Genomic DNA, 21,719 nt, shown 5'->3' on the forward strand with positions numbered 1-21,719 from the left:
AAGCTAGTCTATGATTTAGGATATCCTCCAGAGGTACGTGAAAATTACTATTAGTACTTTTATACGGAAAAGTCTCAATAAGAATTGATATGCGCTAGTTCGTTGTCTCAATGTGCACTTATTCCTCGGGCACAATAAGATTATTCATCTTATTTTATGGATATTATGCTCAATGACATGTTATATGTGTATTAGCATCACTTGTGACTTTTAATGACCTAGAACGTTGTATTGGTATGTATATATGTATATATATATAGTGAGATATTATGTGTAATATTGTTGAGTTGAACATGTATAGTAAATCTATCTCCACTCAAATAGGTGTAAAAAATCGCTAGCTCATCCACGGTTAATGAATAGTAAGACAGTATTAGATAGAGGCTACAAAGAATTTTAACGCCACAACCAGTTGCTCTAATAGTTAAAAAATATTAACAAGTGCGAGATACCAAAAAAAAGTGAGAATTCAGAAGCTAAACATGTAATGGTAAATATATCACCGGTGGCGCGCCAAGTCAGACGAAAGAGTCGTTAGAATCGTGCCACGTGTCAAAACGACAAGACATGCCAAGTCAAATTAAAAGGCCAATGAAACTGTATCACGTGTGCAGGTGACATGTTCTGGCCAATCAAATGATGTTTTGTCACTTCAATTTGATTGGTTGGAAAGAGTTTGTTCTTATCAGACCTCAAGCACTTGGATTAAAATAACATAAAATTCAAGATTAAGCGCGAAGATTCTTTTATTTACTGTCGAAAAGTAGAATCAGGGGATTCATAGAGATTGTACACTCATATTGTTTGAAATAAAATACTACGATTGTTGCAATATTTTTCGATCTTGATCTTATTTTATCATGTAATTTATTGTCTACAAATGGCTCCCATAAAAAAATACTTTTTTTTTTTTTTTTATGTTTTCTCCTATTTGAAGTGCGGGTGGTAAACACATAGTATCACATATGAATGGACTTATCTAAAAAATATGAAAAGACGTTAGACATTGTACTTATTTAAGACTAGCGCAGGTACCAAGAGTTCAATAGGGCAACTGTAAAGCCGAAGGTTGACATTAAAATCAGTAACGGCGACTAGGGGAGATCAATTGGCAGGCTGATGATAAATGTGATCAAATTTATTTTTTATTACCAAATAATTCACAAACTACAAAATTGCATGGTTTAAGAGTACTGAAGGCCTGTCAAATGATGAAGAAAAAAAGATTAAAACTCTATTGTTAGAGAGAGAAAGTGAGAGCAATCTGGAGAGAAAGTGGAATGAAGTTAGGAATTTTATTCTATAAAACTATATTTCTATTTATCAAAATTTTACGTTGTATTTCATTATTAGGTTTGTATGCAGAAAAATTAAGGATAGGAAAATAGAAATAAATTACACTACATTCATTTTTAAAATTAAAGCTCTCACGTAATAATGGGTTAAAGAGAGGTACGCGAGAAGAGCAAATAAGTATAATTAGCAATGGGTTGAAAAACCACCAAAACAGATGCGGGGGATCGAACCCAATTCCTCTCTCATGCAAAGTGTGCGCTTTACCATTTGAGACACATCCCCTAATTGACTGTTAGAGTGTACAAAATTTTATTAATTTGTTTTTCTTCGTTTTTTGGGAATTAAATTCAAAGAATATCCTACAATGTTAGTAGACATTGGACAATATTCGATTGAATTTAAAATGAAAAAATAATTGAAGTTGAAGAAGAATATTTGAAAGTTAAAGCTCCGTTTGAAATAAATTTTAGGTAAAAAAATTAAGTTCAGTACATGCAAACCATTACTAATATTTCATTTGAAATACTTTTCGAACAAACTTTTTAGTTTTTCACCGATGTTCAAATACTGAAGTATAATATAGGTAAATAATGATGATTTAATCATTATTTTGTAAAAGGAAATTTAATATTTACAAATATTAACATATTAATTATTTATGGCTAGATATATGGTTAAGTAATGTCACATCCCTTTTTACCCCCCACAAAAGATATGTGTTATGTTATGAATTATGGTGGGTTAAAGAGTTTTTTTAATTAAACTTACAAGTTTTATATAGGGATTATTTTATTTACAGAGTCGCCACTTGGAATTGAATTTTGGTGTTCCAAATCACCTTATTGAATCCCTAATCAAAAGAAAATTGACTCTACTTATTATTGGTCTACGAAAACAGGTCTAGGCAAGGAATTCTGTTGACCGGGGGGAAGGTGTAAGGCATTCCCCGAGTCCCGTGGTTCTAGCACGATCGCTTTATTGACTACATTTGACTTGAATTAATTTTGGACAAACTATGTTTTATTGGATTTTCATATTTCACCTATCCTCTTTTAATTATTAAAATTATTAAAGAAAGATCTGAATAATATTAAATTGTCCTAATCGCACCACGCACGCGGATGTGCAACCGAGATAAATTTTATTAATTTTGTCATAACCGCGCTACGCTAGCGAATCCGCGATCATGACATGGGTTATTAGTACGTTATTACTTTTGAAAAAAATTACTACATTCAAAGAAATTATATAGACCGTATTATTATTTTTATTTTTTAAATTTTATTGAAAGTTACTATCGCGCTACGCAAGTGAATCCGCGATTATGGGAATTAATAAAATTAAAAATTAACTAAAACTATTGGATATGGGATGAGATTATTGAATTAATTTAATAAAAATAATATCACGTTATGCAAGCGAGTCCGTGAAGTTAAAGCGCGCCTACTAATTGCCTAGCATAATTATTAAGGAGACTAAGTTGTAAAGTTATTTTAATAAAAAAAAATATGATTTTTATTGAGATTATTTGACTAAAATAAAAATATGAAAAGTTGGGCTAACTTGTTATTTTAAAGAGTAGACAACCATTGATTTAAAAGGGAATGAGCCAACTAATTGAGTATCAAAACTGCTGGCCCTTTTTGAACATGCTTTGGCATTGGGCCAACCCTTGCTTATTAAAAACGAATAGGCCAGATTTGTTATCAGTGAAAATTGGCCAACAGGTTAGTTCATTTGGCCATTTATTCTTGTTAGCCCAATCTTATTAAATACTAAACTAATACATTCTACCTACTTTCAAATTCTTCATCATCAAGTCTTTAACAATTTTTTTTTTTCTACAACATGATCAAGATTTTCATAAAATACTACTTAAAGGTTAACAGAGAAATGCTAAGAAGCAATAAATAAATAAATAAAGCAAAAAAAAGTCATGGATTTAACATTATGATCCAATACTTGATTTCAAGATTGAAACCTCAACATTCATTCATATAGTAAATTTTCTTGCATATGCTTCAAGTAATCTAAACATGCTAAATTCCTCATCAATTTCTATTAAAAGAAATCTGCATTACAGAGTTTAAAGGTTACCTTGGTCGCAGAAAATAAATATAGCAATGAAGAATAAGAGCTCAGCAATAGAAAGCAACAGAGAACAGCAGCAAAATCGGCAGAAATCCAGCAGTAAATTATGTTTAAACAGCCCGAAAACTTTAGAGAAGAAGCCTAGAAATAACTCTAAAGAAGACTTCTACTTTTCTAAAAGTTTGCACTCTAAGATTCACTCACAAAGCGCAGAAAATTTTAGCTTACTAAAGTATTCAGCTGCTGATTTTTTGTTCAAAGATATGTGTGTTCAAGCAACTCTCCTGCTCCTTTTCTTTTTCTTTTTTCTAAGTGATAGAGTGTGTGTCTTTTATAGGAGAAGGAATCATGCATTCATGATTAAAAATCAGTCTCTTTTGACAAATTTTTCCCCAAAATCTACTCTAAAATACAAAGGGCAAGACTTTCTTGTTCAATCTTGTCCAAAAGAGAGTATTTCAACCAAAATCTGCTCTTCACTATTCAAAGACAGACTTTTGTTCAAAAATTGTCCAAAAGTCCATATTTTCTTATCAAACAAACGAATTTTGAGTTTTGTACTCAAAAAAATTTTGTACTCAAAAGATCTCTGAAGCAGAGCAATCAATCAAGCACTCTATACTTTCAAGTATTCCTTAACTACCTCACTTTTATCAATATAAAACTATTCTACTACTTCAACAAGTGCAAAAAATAGAAAATTTAGCATTTTAAAATTTAAAAACTAATGCTAAAATAATTAATAAGAGACAAAATAAAATCTGAAAAAATAAAAAATCAGCAATGAAAACAAAGAGAGAGAAAAAGAATAAGTATTTTTAACATTTCACAATTCAAGTGGCCGAAACAATGGTGGTATGCCAAGCGAGGGCATTCGGAGAGGTCGCCGGAATTTGGACGGATTTTCGGGGCGGCATTGACATCAATAGATAGGTCTTAAGGAGCTCTATCCGTTGATATAGGTATTGTGGGGTGGTAGTGGTCGGAGCTTCAAGAATTTTGGCAAAAATATGGCGGCTAAAGTTTTCTAGATCTAAAATTCAAGGAGTTTGAGGGGTTTTTGAAGGAATTGATTTGGAGATATGAAAAGAAGAGGTTGTAGAGATTACATGATGTGAATTTGTGGGTGTTTGGAGGTGGTCCGCCACCAGTGGGTGATTTTCGGCGGCGGGGCAGAGAAAAGAGAGAGAAGAGGGAGGAAGAAGAAAAAGAATGATGGGAAAATGGGGTAAAATTTCAGCATTTCTAAGTCTTAAATACCTAGTTGAGAGATTGATTGTGGACCATTGGACGAGAGAGAGATGAATGGATAAGATTTAATCTTGATTCACTTAATAAAATAAAACTACGCCATTTTGGACCAAGTCTTGGCCAGCCATTTTGGACTGGGTATGGCCGAATTGGGCTCAAAATTTGGGCCAATTTTGGCTCAATTTTAATTAAAATACACCAGCTCAATCCCTTTTTCCTCTAATGAAATTATAGTCTTATTTAGTCCTAAAGAAAATGTACAAGTAGAAAGAAAATCTTTTTGGTATATATAATTTAAAGATGCAAACTAAAATATACAAATAAAAGGTAAAAAATATTTTTGGTACTTTTTAATTAAGGAATTCACATAAAAATGCGCAAATAAATTCAAAGAAAAATAAAAAAATAACTAAAATCATCCAAAAGTTATTATTATTATTATTATTATTATTATTATTATTATTATTATTATTATTATTATTATTATTATTATTATTATTACTACTACTACTACTATTTGTGTTTGGGAAGAGCATGCAAAAATTAGGTATTCACAGTTGCCCTTCTTTGCTCGAGAATATGAAAAGTTTTCGTGCAAAGATAGTAAATGCCATGATTAACTCTTACTTGCCTATGACTCTAATGAAAGCATTTTTGAAAAAATGTGACCAAACCTTACTTCCGAGGTTGCCTACATATCTTTGGCTATAAGGAAATGTAACCAAGGGTTGGCACCTTGTATTACTGAAAGGAGTGTATCCAAGGGTTGGTAACCTGTATTACTTAAAGGAGTGTAACCAGGGGTTGGTACCATGTATTAACGAAAAGAATGTAACCAGGGGTTGATACCATATATTACTGAAATGAGTGTAATCTGGGTTGGCACCCTGTATTATTGAAAGGAGTGTAACAGGGGTTGTCACCCTATATTACTGAAAAGAAATGTAACCAGGGGTTGGTACCCTGTATTACTGAAAGGAGGCATAAGCAGGGGTTGGTACCCTGTATTACTGGAAGGAAATGTAACCAGGGGTTGGTACCCTGTATTACTGAAGAGGAATATGACCAGGGGTTGGTACCATGTATTACTGAAGAGAAATGTAACCAGGGGTTGGTACCCTGTATTATTGAAAGGGAAATATAACCAGGGGTTGGCACCCTGTATTACTGAAAGAAAAATATAACCAGGGGTTGATACCATGTATTACTGAAAACAAAGTGTAACCAGGGGTTGGTACCCTGTATTGCTGAAAGGAAATGTAACCAGGGGTTGGCACCTTTATATTACTGAAATGAGTGTAACCAGGGGTACTGCTACTCTGAACTATGAGGTGGATCCCCGTAGGCGAAAGGTTCTACTTGGTTAAGCTACGTAAACAAGTCTGAGCGAAGAGTACTTCTACCCGAAAATATGAGCTGGATCCCCCTAGGAGAAAAGGTTTTACCCGGGTTAAGCTATGTAAAACAGGCCTGGGTGAAGAGTACTTCTACCCGAAAATATGAGCTGGATCCCCCTAGGAAAAAAAGGTTCTACCTGTGTTAAGCTACGTAAAACAGCCTGATTGAAGAGTACTTCTACTCAGAACTATAAGCTGGATCCCCCTAGGCGAATAGATTCTACCTGGGTTAAGCTATGAAAAGCAAGCCTGGGCGAAGAGTACTTCTACCCGTAAATATGAGATGGATCCCCTAGATGAAATGGTTCTACCTGAGTTGAGTTATGTATAACAATCTGAGCGAAGAATACTTCTACCCGGAACTATGAGCTGGATCCCCCTAGGCGAAAATGGTTCTACCTGAGTTAAGCTAACATAAAATAAGCGTGAGCGAAATGTACATCTACCCGAAAATATGAGATGGATCCTCCTAGGCAAAAAGGTTCTACATGGGTTAAGCTACTTAAAATATCCTGAGCGAAGAGTACTTCTACCCGAAACTATGAGCTGGATCCCCCTTAGCGAAAAGGTTCTACCTGGGTTAAGCTACGTAAAACATCCTGAGCGAAGAGTACTTCTACCCGGAACTATGAGCTGGGTCCCCCTAGGCGAAAAGATTCTACCTGGGTTAAACTATGTAAAACATCTTGAGGGAAGAGTACTTCTATTCGGAACTATGAGCTGGATCCCCCTAGGAGAAAAGGTACTACATGGGGCTGGGTTAGCTTCGTAAAATATCCTGAGCGAAAAGTACTTCTACCAGGAACTATGAGTTGGATCCCCCTAGGCAAAAAGGTTCTACCTGGGTTAAGCTGCATAAAATATCCTGAGCGAAAAGTACTTCTACCCGGAACTATGAGCTGGATCCCCCTAGGCGAAAATGTTCTACCTGAGTTAAGCTACATAAAACACCTTGAGCGAAGAGTACTTCTACCCAGAACTATGAGCGGATCCCCCTAAGAGAAACCGTTCTACCTAAGTTAAGCTACTTAAAACAGCCTGAGCGAAGAGTATTTCTACCCAGAACTATGAGCTGGATCACCCTAGGCGAAATGATTCTACCTGAGTTAAGCTACAAAATGGGAGGTATGAACAGTAGAGATGCATGTTGTAAATAAAAAAAATAGAGATTTTGCGGAAACTTACCTTTGGTGATATTCGTCCTTTAATAATCACCATTCAGCACTGCTTTGTTCCTACTTCAAACAAAGAAAAATTATGAGTTTTAAAAGTGGTGGTCGGTTCGTGCCCTTGATGCCTTTGGCAGCTTGGCTTTGTGCCAATTCGCTTCAGGAAGACCGACTGTATTGGTAGTTGGCTACATTGCTGGTAGACTCTGTTGTTGCTTTCAAGAGATTTTTGCTCTCTGTACCAACCCTAATTGTGTTTGTGGCTCAATCGGCCTTTTCCTAACTGGAGATCTTTACTTAGGTGACATTTTCTGATATCTTGAATGGCATCTTGCTTTTTGAGCAATTTTTTTGTCAAAGAGAATCGCAACTGGGTATGCATCTTTTGCATGATATACACAATTCATATTCTCTGTTCAGTACTATAGGAAACCCGTAATCAATATTGCGGTCTTTTATTTGCTTGTTTTTGACAAGTAGGCAGACAGAAATATCTTTCGGGGAAACCTTTGTACTGCACGAATCCTCAAGACTTATCGACTGTAACAACTGTGTGTGCATGTTACTTCTCCAATGATGTTATCTTGAATGTTCTGGCCATAATTTGCTTTGAGCAACTGAAAAGCTGGTAGCAGATTTTGAAATTCTTTCTTACTTGTTTTGACAAGGACTGACTCAAAGAAAAGGATATAATGATGCGAAGAAACAATATTTACAAGAGATCCCTTCACCAGGAAGGAAAGAAGGAAGGGTAATATATATATATATATATATATATATATATATATATATATATATAAAGAAGAAAAGTGGTTTTTTTAATGAGGTAACTAACCTTAATGATCATGACATGCATTTTGGACTCAACGACTTGATCTATCAAACTGATCTAATCATTCCTTTTGTTATTCCTTTGGGCCTTGAAGTCGGGCTTGTTTGTGTTAATTCTTTGCATCAGTTTCATGACTTACTTTCGACTAGTGGTGCCCCGAGAGATCTTCACCAACAAGTCTCTCTCATTTATTTATCTCTACTTACCGTCATCTTACAGTGCCTGTGAGGGTTTTCACTAGTAAGACTCTCTCATTTATTTATCTCTACTTACCGTCGTCTTACAGTGCCTGTGAGGGTTTTCACTAGTAAGACTCTCTCATTTTTTTTCTTGATTCCTTGAGTGAGAACCATGACCATGTCCTCCATATGACAACCATTGCTCATTGCGGATTTCCCTTGGCATTCTCAAAACTGATCAGAAGGTCTTGTTTGGAAGGCTTTTGGATATGGTTAGAAAGAAAGGACGACATGAAGGCATAAAATAGACTCAATATGATAGGTTTTACACTTACAACTCTTGGAATCGACTATTTCAAAAAAACTAAAACAAACTCATACCCCAATTTTAGATACTGAATTTTTTATTATTTTTTATTTTTTGAGTTCTTATTTGGATGGACCGAACCATGTAAGGCTGCCTACGTATCCTTTTTTTAAGAAATCAAGTCAAACGTAGTTCAAACATCTGACCTAACTAATTTTTTTTTATCTTTCTTTCTTAATTTTTCTTTTTCTCTTTTTTTCTTTTTTTTTTCTCAAAACAATTTTCCTCGGCTTTTATTTCCTTGGGGAATGGATCTTTGATTGTTCTTTTCTTGTTCTTTTTTTTTTTCACTTAAACTTTTTAAGAGTTGCCCCAGTTTGTACTCTTGGGGCATGAGCTTTTGTTTTTATTTTTATTTTGACTTTTGACTCTAAACTTGATTCCAAAATAGGGTGGTCAAAGAAAATAACACAATCTTAAAAGGGGTAACGAAGGGTATAAAGTATTTGGATAGCAGAAAAAGGGTCTCCCAGCCTCAAGAACGCCAAATATAGTATCCTTTCGTGATCACAGCATTGATGAACATGTCTGTCTTCTTAGTGTGTCATGGTCAAAAGACACTTTCCATCAATTGATGTCAAATTTTCCACCAAACTTCAATTAATTCTTCCTCAAACCCGATCTTCACATTGATTTGAAGGTAAAGATCATTAACCCCATATGTATGACTATTCTAGTTCCACATGAATTTAAACCGAGCTTAATTCCAAAGTATTTTGACTGTGTATTCATCCTTAAAAGTGTCTTGTTCTTAGTTAACTAGTTCAAGACTAAATCAGTTTTCTAGGATCTGGCCAAAAATTTTGCATGCATGTCATGTCACTAGAACTAGCATGAAAAAAACTATGCATAAAATGGACACAAATTGACTGACTATTTTTTTTATTGAATAAAGGATGGCGGGATCTCATAACATAAAAAGAAGAAGAAAGGACGACAAAATAAGCTACCATGTCTCCTTAATGTATAACAGATGAGTGACTTTCCAGTTAGTAAGCGACGTCTTAGCCACAGACTTGCACATCAGCATTACTACGACATTCAACCATTTTTAATGCTATGGATTCAGCATTCAAATTTTGACTTTTGATAAAACCGCTCCCCATATTGGCTATCGGATTTTAGGACTTACAACATGTGAACTTTCACAATAACTAATTTTCCAAAAGACTTCGACGAATTCTCATGTCGCCCTATCATCACAGATCATCCAAGCAGAACATGTCTTATTGCTCAAAACTGATAGAAGTCAGCCAACATTTGCCAACATTTTTATCACCAACTTGTCTACTTGCCTTTTCATGACCTTAGTTGGATCAACAATAGTGGTTCTTGTTCCTTCAGTTGAGAAGATGATAGAGTGATCCTGGATTGTTATCGTGATTCACCATTGCAAACCAACAAACCAACCACATTTAACTAGCTTTTATTTCAAAATAACAAGCATGTTAGAATGCACACATTCTTCCTCTCTTTCTTCTCTTTTTTTTTTAAATCATTCGATCGAACCTGATGTGGGTTGCCTATGTATCTTGCATAATTTGGAAAGATTACTTTTATCAATATAAAACTATTCTACTACTTCAACAAGTGCAAAAAATAGAAAATTTAGCATTTCAAACTTTAAAAACTAATGCTAAAATAATTAATAAGAGACAAATAAAATCTGAAAAAATAAAAAATAAAAATAAAAAAATCATCCATGAAAACAAAGAGAAAAAAAAAAGAATAAGTATTTTTACTATTTCACAGTTCAAGTGGCCGAAACAACGGTGGTATGCCAAGCGAGGGCATTCAGGGAGGTTGCCGGAATTTGGTCAGATTTTTGGTCGCCAGATTTTCGGGGCGAAATTGACATCAATAGGTAGGTCTTGAGAAGCTCTATCCGTTGATGTAGGTATTGTGGGGTGGTAGTGGCCGGAGCTTCAAGAATTTGGGCAAAACAGTGGCGGATAAATTTTCCTAGATCTAAAATTCAAGGCGTTTGAGGGGATTTTGAAGGAATTGGTTTGGAGATATGGTAAGAGGAGGTTGCGGAGATTACATGGTGTGAATTTGGGGGTGTTTGGAGGTGGTCCGCCGCTAGTGGGTGATTTCCGGAGGCAGCGGCGGGGCAGAGAGAAGAGAGAGAAGAGGGAGAAAGAAGAAAGGAGTTATGGGGGAAATGGAGGCAAAATTTCAGCATTTCTAAGTCTTAAATACCTAGTTGGGAGATTGATTGTGAACCATTGGATGAGAGAGAGATGAATGGATGAGATTTAGTCTTGATTCACTTAATGAAATGACGTAGTTTTATGATAAAACTACGCCGTTTTGGACCAAGTCTTGGCCAATCATTTTGGACTGGTTATGGCCGAATTGGGCTCAAAATTTGGGCCAATTTTGGCTCAATTTTAATTAAAATATACCAGCCCAATCCCTTTTCCCTCTAATGAAATTATAGTCTTATTTAGTTCTAAAGAAAATGTACAAGTAGAAAGAAATTTTTTTTGGTATATATAATTTAAAGATGCAAACTAAAATATACAAATAAAAGGTAAAAAATATTTTTGGTACTTTATAATTAAGGAATTCACATAAAAATGCGCAAATAAATTCAAAGAAAAACAAAAAAAAGTTAAAATCATCCAAAAGTTATTATTATTATTATTATTATTATTATTATTATTATTATTATTATTATTATTATTATTATTATTATTATTATTATTATTATTACTATTTTATTTTTGGGAAGAGCGTGCAAAAATTAGGTATTCACAAGTAACCCTTACACAAATTTCCAAATATCTTCTTCAAAGAGGTTGGTAGCTTATCGTTGATAAAAAATGGTTAAAAGCTGTCACGACCTAAAATCCCACCACAGGCGTCGTGATGGCACTTAGTCTCTAAAACTAAGTAAGCCGCTTATATAACAATACAAGCATTTTTTTCAATACAAGTGTCAACACTAACAACAGAAATATTCAACAAATAACCTCCCAAGACTGGTAATACTGAGTCACGAACTCTAACTGAATACATGTCTCGAGGACCGAATGTACAATACTGTTCGGATAAGAAATTAACAATACAATAAAAATGAAAAGACTCCAAGGGGCTGCGACGAGCAAGCAGCTCTACCTTGAATACTTGCGATCACACTTTAACTCTGTCCGAGTCTGATATATTCAATACCTGACTCTGCACAAAAAAAATATACAGAAGTGTAGTATGAGTATACCACAGTCGGTACCCAGTAAGTATCAAGACTAACCTCAGTGGAGTAGTGGTGAGGTACAGTCAAGACACTCACTAGTCTAATAACATGTGCAGTATAGTATACAAAAATAATAGAAAATAAATAACAATGATGACAACACTAATCAACCAGTGGTATGCACAACAGGGCAACAAGAACACCATTAATATTGCTCAAGAAATAATGAATACAAGTATAACCAATTAATCAAGTCCTTCAAATATAAATCTTTCGCCTATATGCTTTTCAAATAATAATCTTCATGATATAATACTTTCCAATAAATATATTTCGAATATACTCCCTTCAAGTAATTATCTTTCAAATATAATTCTTTCAAATAAATCTCTTTCAAATATAATTCTTTCAAATAAATATCACCGTGTGACACCTCATTTAACTTTCATGGTGTGAGAAATACATTCAATATATCACATCAAATGACACAGCAATACCTTCGTGCACTTGTCTCATTCTCACCCAATATATATATGTAGATCAAATCAATTGACACGGCAACACCCTTCGTGCATTTATCTCTTTCTCACCGTGCATACATATAACAATACCTACTAGGTGGGAGAAGTGCCAATAACAATAAAAGAAATAAAGTGGGAGGCACACAGAAAGCAACAACGACTACAAGTCACATAGAAAACGTAGGTGCACAATAACATCTCAAGATAAAGGCCTGAATGAACACACAGCGAAAAGATATCACAATATAATGTATGTCTCTTATCCTCGCCTGCACGGAAACACCCTTCGTGCCATGAACATATGATAATATAAAAATAATGGCACGGCATCACCCTTCGTATTTTTACTCTCATCCTCATCTGATAATATAAATGAAATGGCACGGCATCACCCTTCGTGCTTTACACTCTCAATGGCACGGCATCACCCTCCGTGCTTTACACTTTCAAATGGCACGGCATCACCCTTCGTGCTTTATACTCTCCCTCACATGATAATGTATATGAAATGGTACGACATCACCCTTCGTGCTTTACACTCTTCCTTACCAAGCACATGAATATCATTAACAAGTAAGGTAGGAAGCATAAATAACATCAAGAAGAGTGTTTAGACGACAACACAATACAACAATTCATATCACAATTTGCTCACTAACCACAACCAAACTCCAAAGATGTAGCACAATCAATAAATTTCTCAACAAGTAGCCCAAGTCTCCACACAACGTATATAAAACCTCAAAAACAACAATATAGATGGAAACAATAATTGAGCATAGTACAACACTTTCTTTAATCTCAATTTTTAGATAAAAATATTAATACCTCTTTTAAACTTATTTAATCAATTATTTGTAGATGAAAAATTCATAATATAATTATTTTCAATAAATATCAAATCAACAACTCACGGAATTCACATAAAAATTGAAACGACAATCACACTCAATTATCATATAAAAACAAATTCGACAAACAAGGAATGAGGTATGACAAATAAAGGATTTAATAAATGTCAATAATTATCCAATTTACGATACAAAAATGCCTAAGACTTTAACCCAATAAATTTTGCACATATAAGCCCGAGTACGTACTCGTCACCTCGCGTACACAGCTTTCAATCATACAACTTTCACATAAGACTCAATGCCTCAGGGAAAATTCCCCCACTCAAGGTTAGGCAAGATACTTAGCTTTTTGAAGATAGGCTGATATTCTAAAATCACCTTCTTGCTTGAATTGACCTCCGGATAACTCAAATCTAACCAAATTAATTGTATAACTTTATTAAAATTCATCAGAAATAATTCCGGATAATAAAACGTCAACTTAAAATTTTGCATTAAAACGTTAACCAAAGTCAACGTGGGGCCCGCCTCTCGGAACCTGACATAATTTTTACGAAATTCGATCACCCATTCCGTTACGAGTTCAACCATACAAAAATTATCAAATTCCGATGTCAAATGGGCCTTCAAATCTTATTTTTGTTTTTGGAAAGTTTTACAAAAATTTCAATTTCTTTCATCTAAATCCGAAATAAATGATGAATATAGACATGGATTTATGAAATATAATCACTCTTGGTTATAGAACACTTACCCAATAAATTTCTTGAAAAATCCACGAAAAATTGTCACAAACCGAGCTCCCAAAGTCCAAATGTGAAATAATACCCAAACCCTCGGTTATATAGTACAAGAATCTGATCCCCATTGTGCTGACCGCACATTCTTTTGTGCGGTCGCACATCCCAGGAGCTGCGGTCGCACTCCAATTTGTGCGGCCGCACTTTAGCACTCTACATTACCAGGCTTCAGTAAAATGCCCATAACTTTATGTACAAATGATTCATACTATACCATTTTGGAAATTAGATTCAAAGCGCTACAACTTTCATTTTTGAATCATCTCTAAATTCGTTGTATATTAAAAGATATAAGCATCCGAAGTCGGACCATCGAACCTGCAGAACCCCCTGAAGTGTGGCTGGTCCACACTTTTCCTCTGAAGTGGGGTCGCACATAAAATTGTGCGGTCCGCACTTTTCCTCTATAGTCCGCACTTTTCCAAAAGTTTCAGAACAATATTAGAGTGCCGAAATGTCCAGACTCGCTCAAAACTCACCCCGAAACTCATCCGGAACCTCCCGGATACAAACCATATATGAATTTCAATCATAAAATATGGACCTGCTCACGCACTCAAAACACTAAAAAGAGTTAGTCTTGACCCGATATTGACCATGGTCAAACTCCCAAATTTCTTAACTTTACTAATCTCTCAACCAATGATCCAAAAATACACCCAAGCCTCTTGGGACCTCAGTAAAATATACCAGCACGTCCCAAAATACAATACGAACTTAGTGGAGATTTCAAATCATTTCAAAATTACAAATCGCGCCTCGAATCGAATTATGAGTGTTCAAATCTTCCAACTTCTATATTTTACGCTGAAACGTATCAAATCAATCCGGAATGACTTCAAATTTTGCACACAAGTCATAAATGACATAATGTATGTATTTCAATTTTTCAGAATCGAATTTCGGCCCCAGTATCAAAAAGTCAACTCCCTGGTCAAACTTCCAAACTTAAATTTCTATTTTAGCCATTTCAAGCTTAATTTAGCTACGTGCATCCAAATAATTTTCCGGTCAAGTTCCTAAGTCCAAAATCTCCATACATAGCTATTGGAATCATCAAAACTCAATTACGGAGTCGTTTGCTCAAAAGTTAACTCTCCGGTCAACTCTTTTCTTTTAAGCTTCTTAAATAAGAATTATTCTTCCAATTTGATCCTGAATCATCCGAAAATTAAACTCGACCACACACGCAAGTCATAATACACATCACAAAGTTTTTTGGGACCTTAAGTCGTTGAATGAGACACTAATTCATAAAACAACAAGTTGGGTCGTTACAAAAGCATAATTAGATTGCAGAACAATGCATTAAAATTAGAATGCACAATTTTTTATATTTATGTCGCAAGGAAGAAGAGGTGCTCCTACTAAAGATTTTTGGTTGTTAATGAAAAGTTTGTATTTCATTTATAGAAATATTTATTCTCTTACAACTAACAATAATTTAAATGTTTTTATTTGTGTAATTAGTAGTGTTAAGAAGAATTTACGTAATTCTAATTTAAACTTTAATTCTAATTTTTAATACTCTTTTTAACTTTTTGATTAGATAAAACTGAAATGAGTTATATTGGTAATATATATATATATATAGAGTTAACTATACACCACATATAACCATCTGATATAAATAAACAAAATTTATGTATTAACCCAAATGTAAGTTTTTTGTAAGTGTAATATTTCTCATAGTAAAGACGAAACAACATCTAATTCGCTATCAGTTGCTAATCTTTTTGTAAATTTATTGATATTTTTAAGATAACGCGAAGTGCGGATAAATTTACTAGTATTAATAGTAAAACTCAAAAATCCATATTGTCTTTTGAAGCGAACCCCATCAAACAAATCATTCACAAAATATTGGAAGAGAACCAAAACATACATTATCAATTCGTCAATTTCTTTTCGAACAATATCAGGTGGACGCCACAAAGAAGTTTGAAGCCACAATAAGTTTCTCCAATATATAAATTTTTATAGACAACAAGAAATATTTAAAGTGTTAAAATCTACGCTTTGACCGTGAGTGTCCACTTTTCATTATTACCTTTGCTATTCACATACTTAGAAATATTCCATATGAACACCAATTGCATTTAGGAAAACACCACTTTTCCCATGAAAACCAACGATCTTTCCTCTAGCAGCTGAAGAGCTAAAATAAGTTCCAATTTCAGTTCCATAGGGTCCATATTTTCCTTTATTTGTATAAAATGCAATCTGTCTTATTGTGTCTAGGCCCCCATTATCATCCACTGGACTATAAAATCCTTCAATTCCAACCAATATCTCACTTTCACCATCAATATGTATCTGCATATCAAATCTCAAACGAGTTAGAATCAACTACATTCATTCCTTTTTGTTCAAGTAATTTCATTATTTAGATGATTAATTGTGAGAATCAAATGGGCGGGTTGGATTGATTTTAGGCGGGTTAAAATATTTATGCATGGCGAAAGGGGGCATTGGAATGGTCTTAGATCCTGAATATTCAGACAATAAAAAGAAAAACGGAAAAAATAAGATTGAGACAGTTATGAATTCCATTCAGTTTTCTTTACTTGATCGAACATCCCAAAATTCAGTTATTTCGATAGATTAAGATCCTGAATGGAATGATTTTTGAATATCAGTTTATTAGTAAAAAAACCTTCTCCAACTTTTGAATTGTCGAAACAAGCTAAGTCAATAAATGGGCGAGTCAATGGCTCACTCAAAAGTTACTTGGTCCGAGTTGGGTTGGGTCAAAATGAGCTAAAATTTGTAGCTCAACCCGTCCAACTCTTATCAAATGATTTGTTTAATTATCAAATAAGACTTTTTTTCTTTTGTTATGGTTATATATAACATATCAAACAAAAAAGAATTATTTTAAAGATATTCTAGCAAAATTACTCATGGATCAATATGGATTAAAAATCAGCCCAACTTTAAATGGATTGAGATGGGATGAGTCAAGATGACATGAGTTCAACAAATAGGCGGGTCAAAGAACGGTCCAACCTTGGACGGGTTAAATAGGTTTGGGCTCAAATTGTCATCCATAATTAATTGTAGACTACTTTTATGAACTATTGTAGCCTTCCTTCTTTATTTAGCCTTGAGATAAAAACAACAACAACCCAGTAAAATCCCAAAAGTAAGGGGTTTCGGGAGGGTAGTGTGTACGCAGACCTTACCCCTACCCCATAGAGTAGAGAGATTGTTTCCGATAGACCCTCGGCTCAAGAAAACGAAAAAGAGAAAGACATAAAAAGAGGATATTAATTCATACCTTTCTTATTGTATCATTCCCAGCTCCAAGACCACCATGAAGTTGGGACCAAAATGATGTTTTATCTTTCTTTTCATACTCAATTTGAATTCCTGATATAGCTGAGATATGCAAATTCATATGAACGCGCACTTGTTTGATAGTAGAAAATACTCCATCGTCCCAACCTTTTCCACTATATCCTCCCCAAGATCCAGGACTTCTTGGCACAATAGTCTTCATCACGTCCATTTTCTGTTTGCAACGTGATATATAATGTTTAAAAAAGGTGAAAATTATATCGTTATAAGTGTCATATTAATTAAAGTACTTTATCCAGTATAACGATAAATTAACTAAAACTTACTCATTGTAACAATAAAGCTACTATACTATTATTTTTTTTTGTAACATTAAAATTTACCGATTAAAATGATAAAACCTACCTATTAAGGTGGGTTTATTGTTATGAAATGTATAGTTTCTGTCATAGTGGGTAAGTTGTGATTACTTTAATGCAGTAAAAGGGCAGTCCGGTGCACTAAGTTCTTGTTATGCGCCGGATTCGGGAAAGAGCCGGATCACAAGGGTCTATTGTACGCAGCCTTACCTTACATTTCTGCAAGAGGTTGTTTCCACGGCTCGAACCCGTAACCTCCTGGTCACAAGGCGGTAACTTTACCAGTTACGCCAAGGTTCCCCTTCACTTTTAATGTAGTAAGTGAAATGAAATTTATCCATATTTAAATTAAGAGAAAAAGTAATATGTACATCATGGATTTCAATTTCTTCAACCATAGGTTCATTCGGCTCAATTTTTTCAGCTTCAGGTTCCTTTGCCGAAGTGGGAGGAGTAAGCTTCTGCAAATAAACACCAATAGCATCAAGGTATAACCCAGAACGCCCGTGAAATCCAACAATAGCTCCACCTTCTTTCATCACAAGTGAAAATGGGGTTCCACCACCCTCAGTACCAAATGGTCCATAATTCTTTGCATTAGTTATAAAACTTAGAGATTTCACAACCAAATGGCTGCCATGATGTCCCAATGTTCCTTTTATGCCTGTCAAATATTCCAACGGTGTTGCCTCAATATTAACCTGACATTGGCGCAAATCACATATGGTTTAAATTAGTAGTGAAACCAAGAATTCTAACAAAGATTTTAAAAAGTGCTAGAACATCTCTCGTAAGGTTTGTAATTTATGACCTAAACAAGTTTAAATCACCTTTGTCACTATATTAGAAGCTTCCCATACATCGAGAGAATTCAATTAATTTATATTTATATATACAAACAAATTTTGCTTTTAGCCTTTTTGCACAATGTATTATCCGATGAAAGAGAATTCAATTGAGCTTCATCCTCGAGCTCGAAGGATGCCTATAGTCAAATCAACATATAATACCTCTCCAGTCTTTTATCAACAACTACAATAATTATTGCTATAAGGTTTTCAACTATAATCTTTTTAATTGCACTAATAATACTAAAAAGAATTATTTTGTCATGTGACATGACACAAAATTAGCTTGAGAAGAATGTGCCAAACATGTGAAAATAATATTTTGGCCACAGTTTGTGACCTACCTTGTCTCTTCGACCTCCCCCATTGCCACCAAACTTTGGTGAATCAACTATGGTACTTTCTTTAGTAACGGTTCTGAACATGATAGAATCTATAATAGATCCATGGGCAATGACTATTTCTTTAATGGGACTTTTTAGCTTGTAATTCCACTCTGATCCACCTTTGCCTCCCCACGGCTCCACCAATATTGACTCCCCTTCATCATAACTTACTTGATTTCCCTACACATACATATCAAATCATTGACTTCATTATCAAATAAATAGATAATAAATAATAAAGATATGGGGGATGCCTAGGAGTGGCAGAACCAAAATTTATACAAGAGAATTCAAAAATAGGATGATCATAGTTGAGATTTCAACCAATGACCTAAAGCAATTTTCGAACCCCTTTTACTATAATATCTGAATTTTTCTTCACGTCAAAGGGATTCAACAGCTCATATATAATCAAATAAAAAATTATTTTAACCCTATTTTTACAGTATAATTTTTCGACGAAAGATCTTCGCTCTACGTAGTTCCGCGAGGGATGCCAAGGTGAGGAAGCATTTCAGTTAAAATATATGAATGCATGAAAGTAAAAGTCAGAGAGAGATAAACCTCAAATTTTATTAATTCTTATATAGGAATTTGTTGGAGCAATTTTGGCCTTATGTAGAAAGGTTACAGAGATCTCACTATCAATTTCATCCGGTGGAGTAGTAGTTATTGACTTATTTATTACTAGTAATATTGTTTTGCGTTGGAAAAACAAAATGGCAAAAAATAAAGAATGTAGACAGTTATAATGTAAAAGCAGAGAAGCAAAAGTACCATATATTTTGGTGATTTGCTGCGATTTTTGAAATGTTCCTTTTCTCCTAATATTTCGTATGCTTCACTTCCTGATCATTTCCTTTTAAGTTTTAAGTGTTCATTTTATATAAGGTGTTAGAAGAGTAACATACTAACACACTAGTTTTAAGAAAGGGATATATGCTTGTTTAAGTATGAGGTGAAGTAAAGGAATTGTAGAGGTGATTAAGCAAAGGAGGGAATCACAACTTATGTGAGAATTTTTGGTGAAGCTAAAAGTTATTTCTGTATATGTATATATCAACTTGCGGTTGTAGAGTTATTTTTGGTAGGAAACGCTTTGTCCCTAGAGAATTCGGGTTAGTCAAAATATGTATCAGGACATCGGGTGAGAAACAAAAAAAAATACTCTTCCAAAATGAAAATTTGAAAAAGATTTCTCCTCAAGATTGTTAAAATGTTTTCTTCAATAGCATTAGTCTAGAAAACAAATTTTAAATTAAAAGCTTTTACATAAAAAGATTTTTTATCTAATTAAATCCATTCGGGTTGAAACAACAACAACAACAACAACAAATTCAGTATAATCTCACATATTGGGGTTTTGGATAGAATGTACGCAGATCTTACTAGGTCCTACTTTGTGAAGGTAAAGAGTCACTTAATAATTTAATATTGTTTGCTTCTTTTAATTCATAAATATGGTTATTGGTCAAAGTTCCTTTTACCGTCAATAAGTTCTGTATTTAAGTCAAAGTATTCATCTTGACTCAACTCTTTTTAGCCCGAGTAAACTTTAGACTGGGTTCCCGACTATGAAATTTTATCTCATATAGCAAAGCTTTACACCTTATTTATTATAAATAAATATCCTTTTAAAATATTATTTTCTATAGCTACCTTTTAAGTTTTATAGCAAAATATATATTTATGGTCACTTCCTACTTTCTAGCCATTAAATACGCTGGGTAATATTTTTTTATCCTACTTTCTGTTCTTTCTCTCACAAGACCACTGTATAGTATACAACTTCAGAAACCAAGATCTCTCTCCACAATCTCTTTCTCTCTCTCAACGCCAGTCTCTTCTCCCTGAATACAACCATGATTCTCCACTGATTCATCTCCATTGTTTCGCGAAATTTTCAAATTGTTTTGCTCCAAAAAGTTGTGGTAAGTGTTAAAGTTGTTAGATTTTCTCTGATACATTGCTTCTTCTGATTCTCTTTACTAATTTTTTAGAAATAATCACCATTGTTATGCTTTCACTAGAAAAATCAAAATTTTATCTCCAATGACTGATTCAACAACTCACAAGAGGGTTACCCGATATTGAAACAAGCCCAATTTGAGAAATCTTCGAAAGAATCAACACTTTCTGATGCGGAAAAGAGAAGAAAACTTATGGATGATGATTCGGGGGTCAAGGGAAAAGATACTTTATTTTCATTGTATTCAATGTATCTCGTTGTATTCCATGTATTTCATTATATTAATTGTCTTTAGTTTTTTCTACTTTTTCAATATATTCACTGTATTTAACTGTATTCAAGTTAAATACAGATTCAGGGGTTAAGGGAAAAGATACTTTATTTTCATTGTATTCAATGTATCTCGTTGTATTCCATGTATTTCATTGTATTCATTGTCTTTAGCTTTTTCTATTTTTTCAACATATTCACTGTATTTAACTGTATTCAAGTTAACTATATAATTTCAAAGCTTCACTTTGTTTCACTGTTTTGTCCAGCAGTATATATTCAGCAATATGTATTTAATGTATTGTAGAATGTATTCATATGTTTTTTAATTAATATAATTTATGTATTCAGATGTATATATGTATTCAAATGTATCTGCAATATGTATTCATTTGTTTTGCACTGTAGATGACCTGCTATACTTCATGTATTCAATGTATTGTATGTACTTAATTGTATTCAATGTAATTATATAATTTTAATATATAAATCTATTTGTAAAGATACCACTAAAAAAAGAAAGGATGGATTGAATCTCTGAAGATTGCTCTATTTTTGGGATATTTTTCGGCTGCGAATCTTTTCTATAACTGAAAATATAAATTTTGCGTGTTATAATTGAGTTTGTTGA

General features: G+C 33.8%; 1 protein-coding gene across 2 annotated transcripts; it reads right to left on the bottom strand.

Moving 5' to 3' along the window:
- Positions 1-11,471: 11,471 nt before the first annotated feature.
- LOC104086255 (agglutinin-like) lies at positions 11,472-19,720 on the bottom strand. 2 transcript variants are annotated; one of them, XM_070200228.1, is made up of 5 exons: positions 19,627-19,720; positions 18,808-19,029; positions 17,987-18,316; positions 17,237-17,470; positions 11,472-11,765 (listed from the first exon to the last, which is right to left on the bottom strand). In XM_070200228.1, the coding sequence occupies exons 1-5, from the start codon at positions 19,627-19,629 to the stop codon at positions 11,721-11,723; spliced, it is 834 nt and encodes a 277-aa protein (XP_070056329.1). In that variant the 5' UTR covers positions 19,630-19,720; the 3' UTR covers positions 11,472-11,720. The 2 variants fall into 2 exon arrangements, with proteins under 2 accessions (XP_070056329.1, XP_009588771.1); XM_009590476.4 differs by lacking the exon at positions 11,472-11,765 and adding an exon at positions 15,820-16,272.
- Between the last annotated feature and the right edge of the window lie 1,999 nt (positions 19,721-21,719).

Source organism: Nicotiana tomentosiformis, chromosome 4, assembly GCF_000390325.3.
Source record: "Nicotiana tomentosiformis chromosome 4, ASM39032v3, whole genome shotgun sequence".
Taxonomy (NCBI): Eukaryota; Viridiplantae; Streptophyta; class Magnoliopsida; order Solanales; family Solanaceae; genus Nicotiana; species Nicotiana tomentosiformis.

What these genes read in the sequence shown, in the direction of transcription:
- LOC104086255 (XM_009590476.4), bottom strand. An exon ending in AAGAAATTGAAATCCATGAT is followed by an intron (nt 17,471 to 17,986) that starts GTACATATTACT and finishes CGTTGCAAACAG; the next exon opens with AAAATGGACGTGATGAAGAC. An exon ending in GGAATGATACAATAAGAAAG is followed by an intron (nt 16,273 to 17,236) that starts GTATGAATTAAT and finishes TTTGATATGCAG; the next exon opens with ATACATATTGATGGTGAAAG.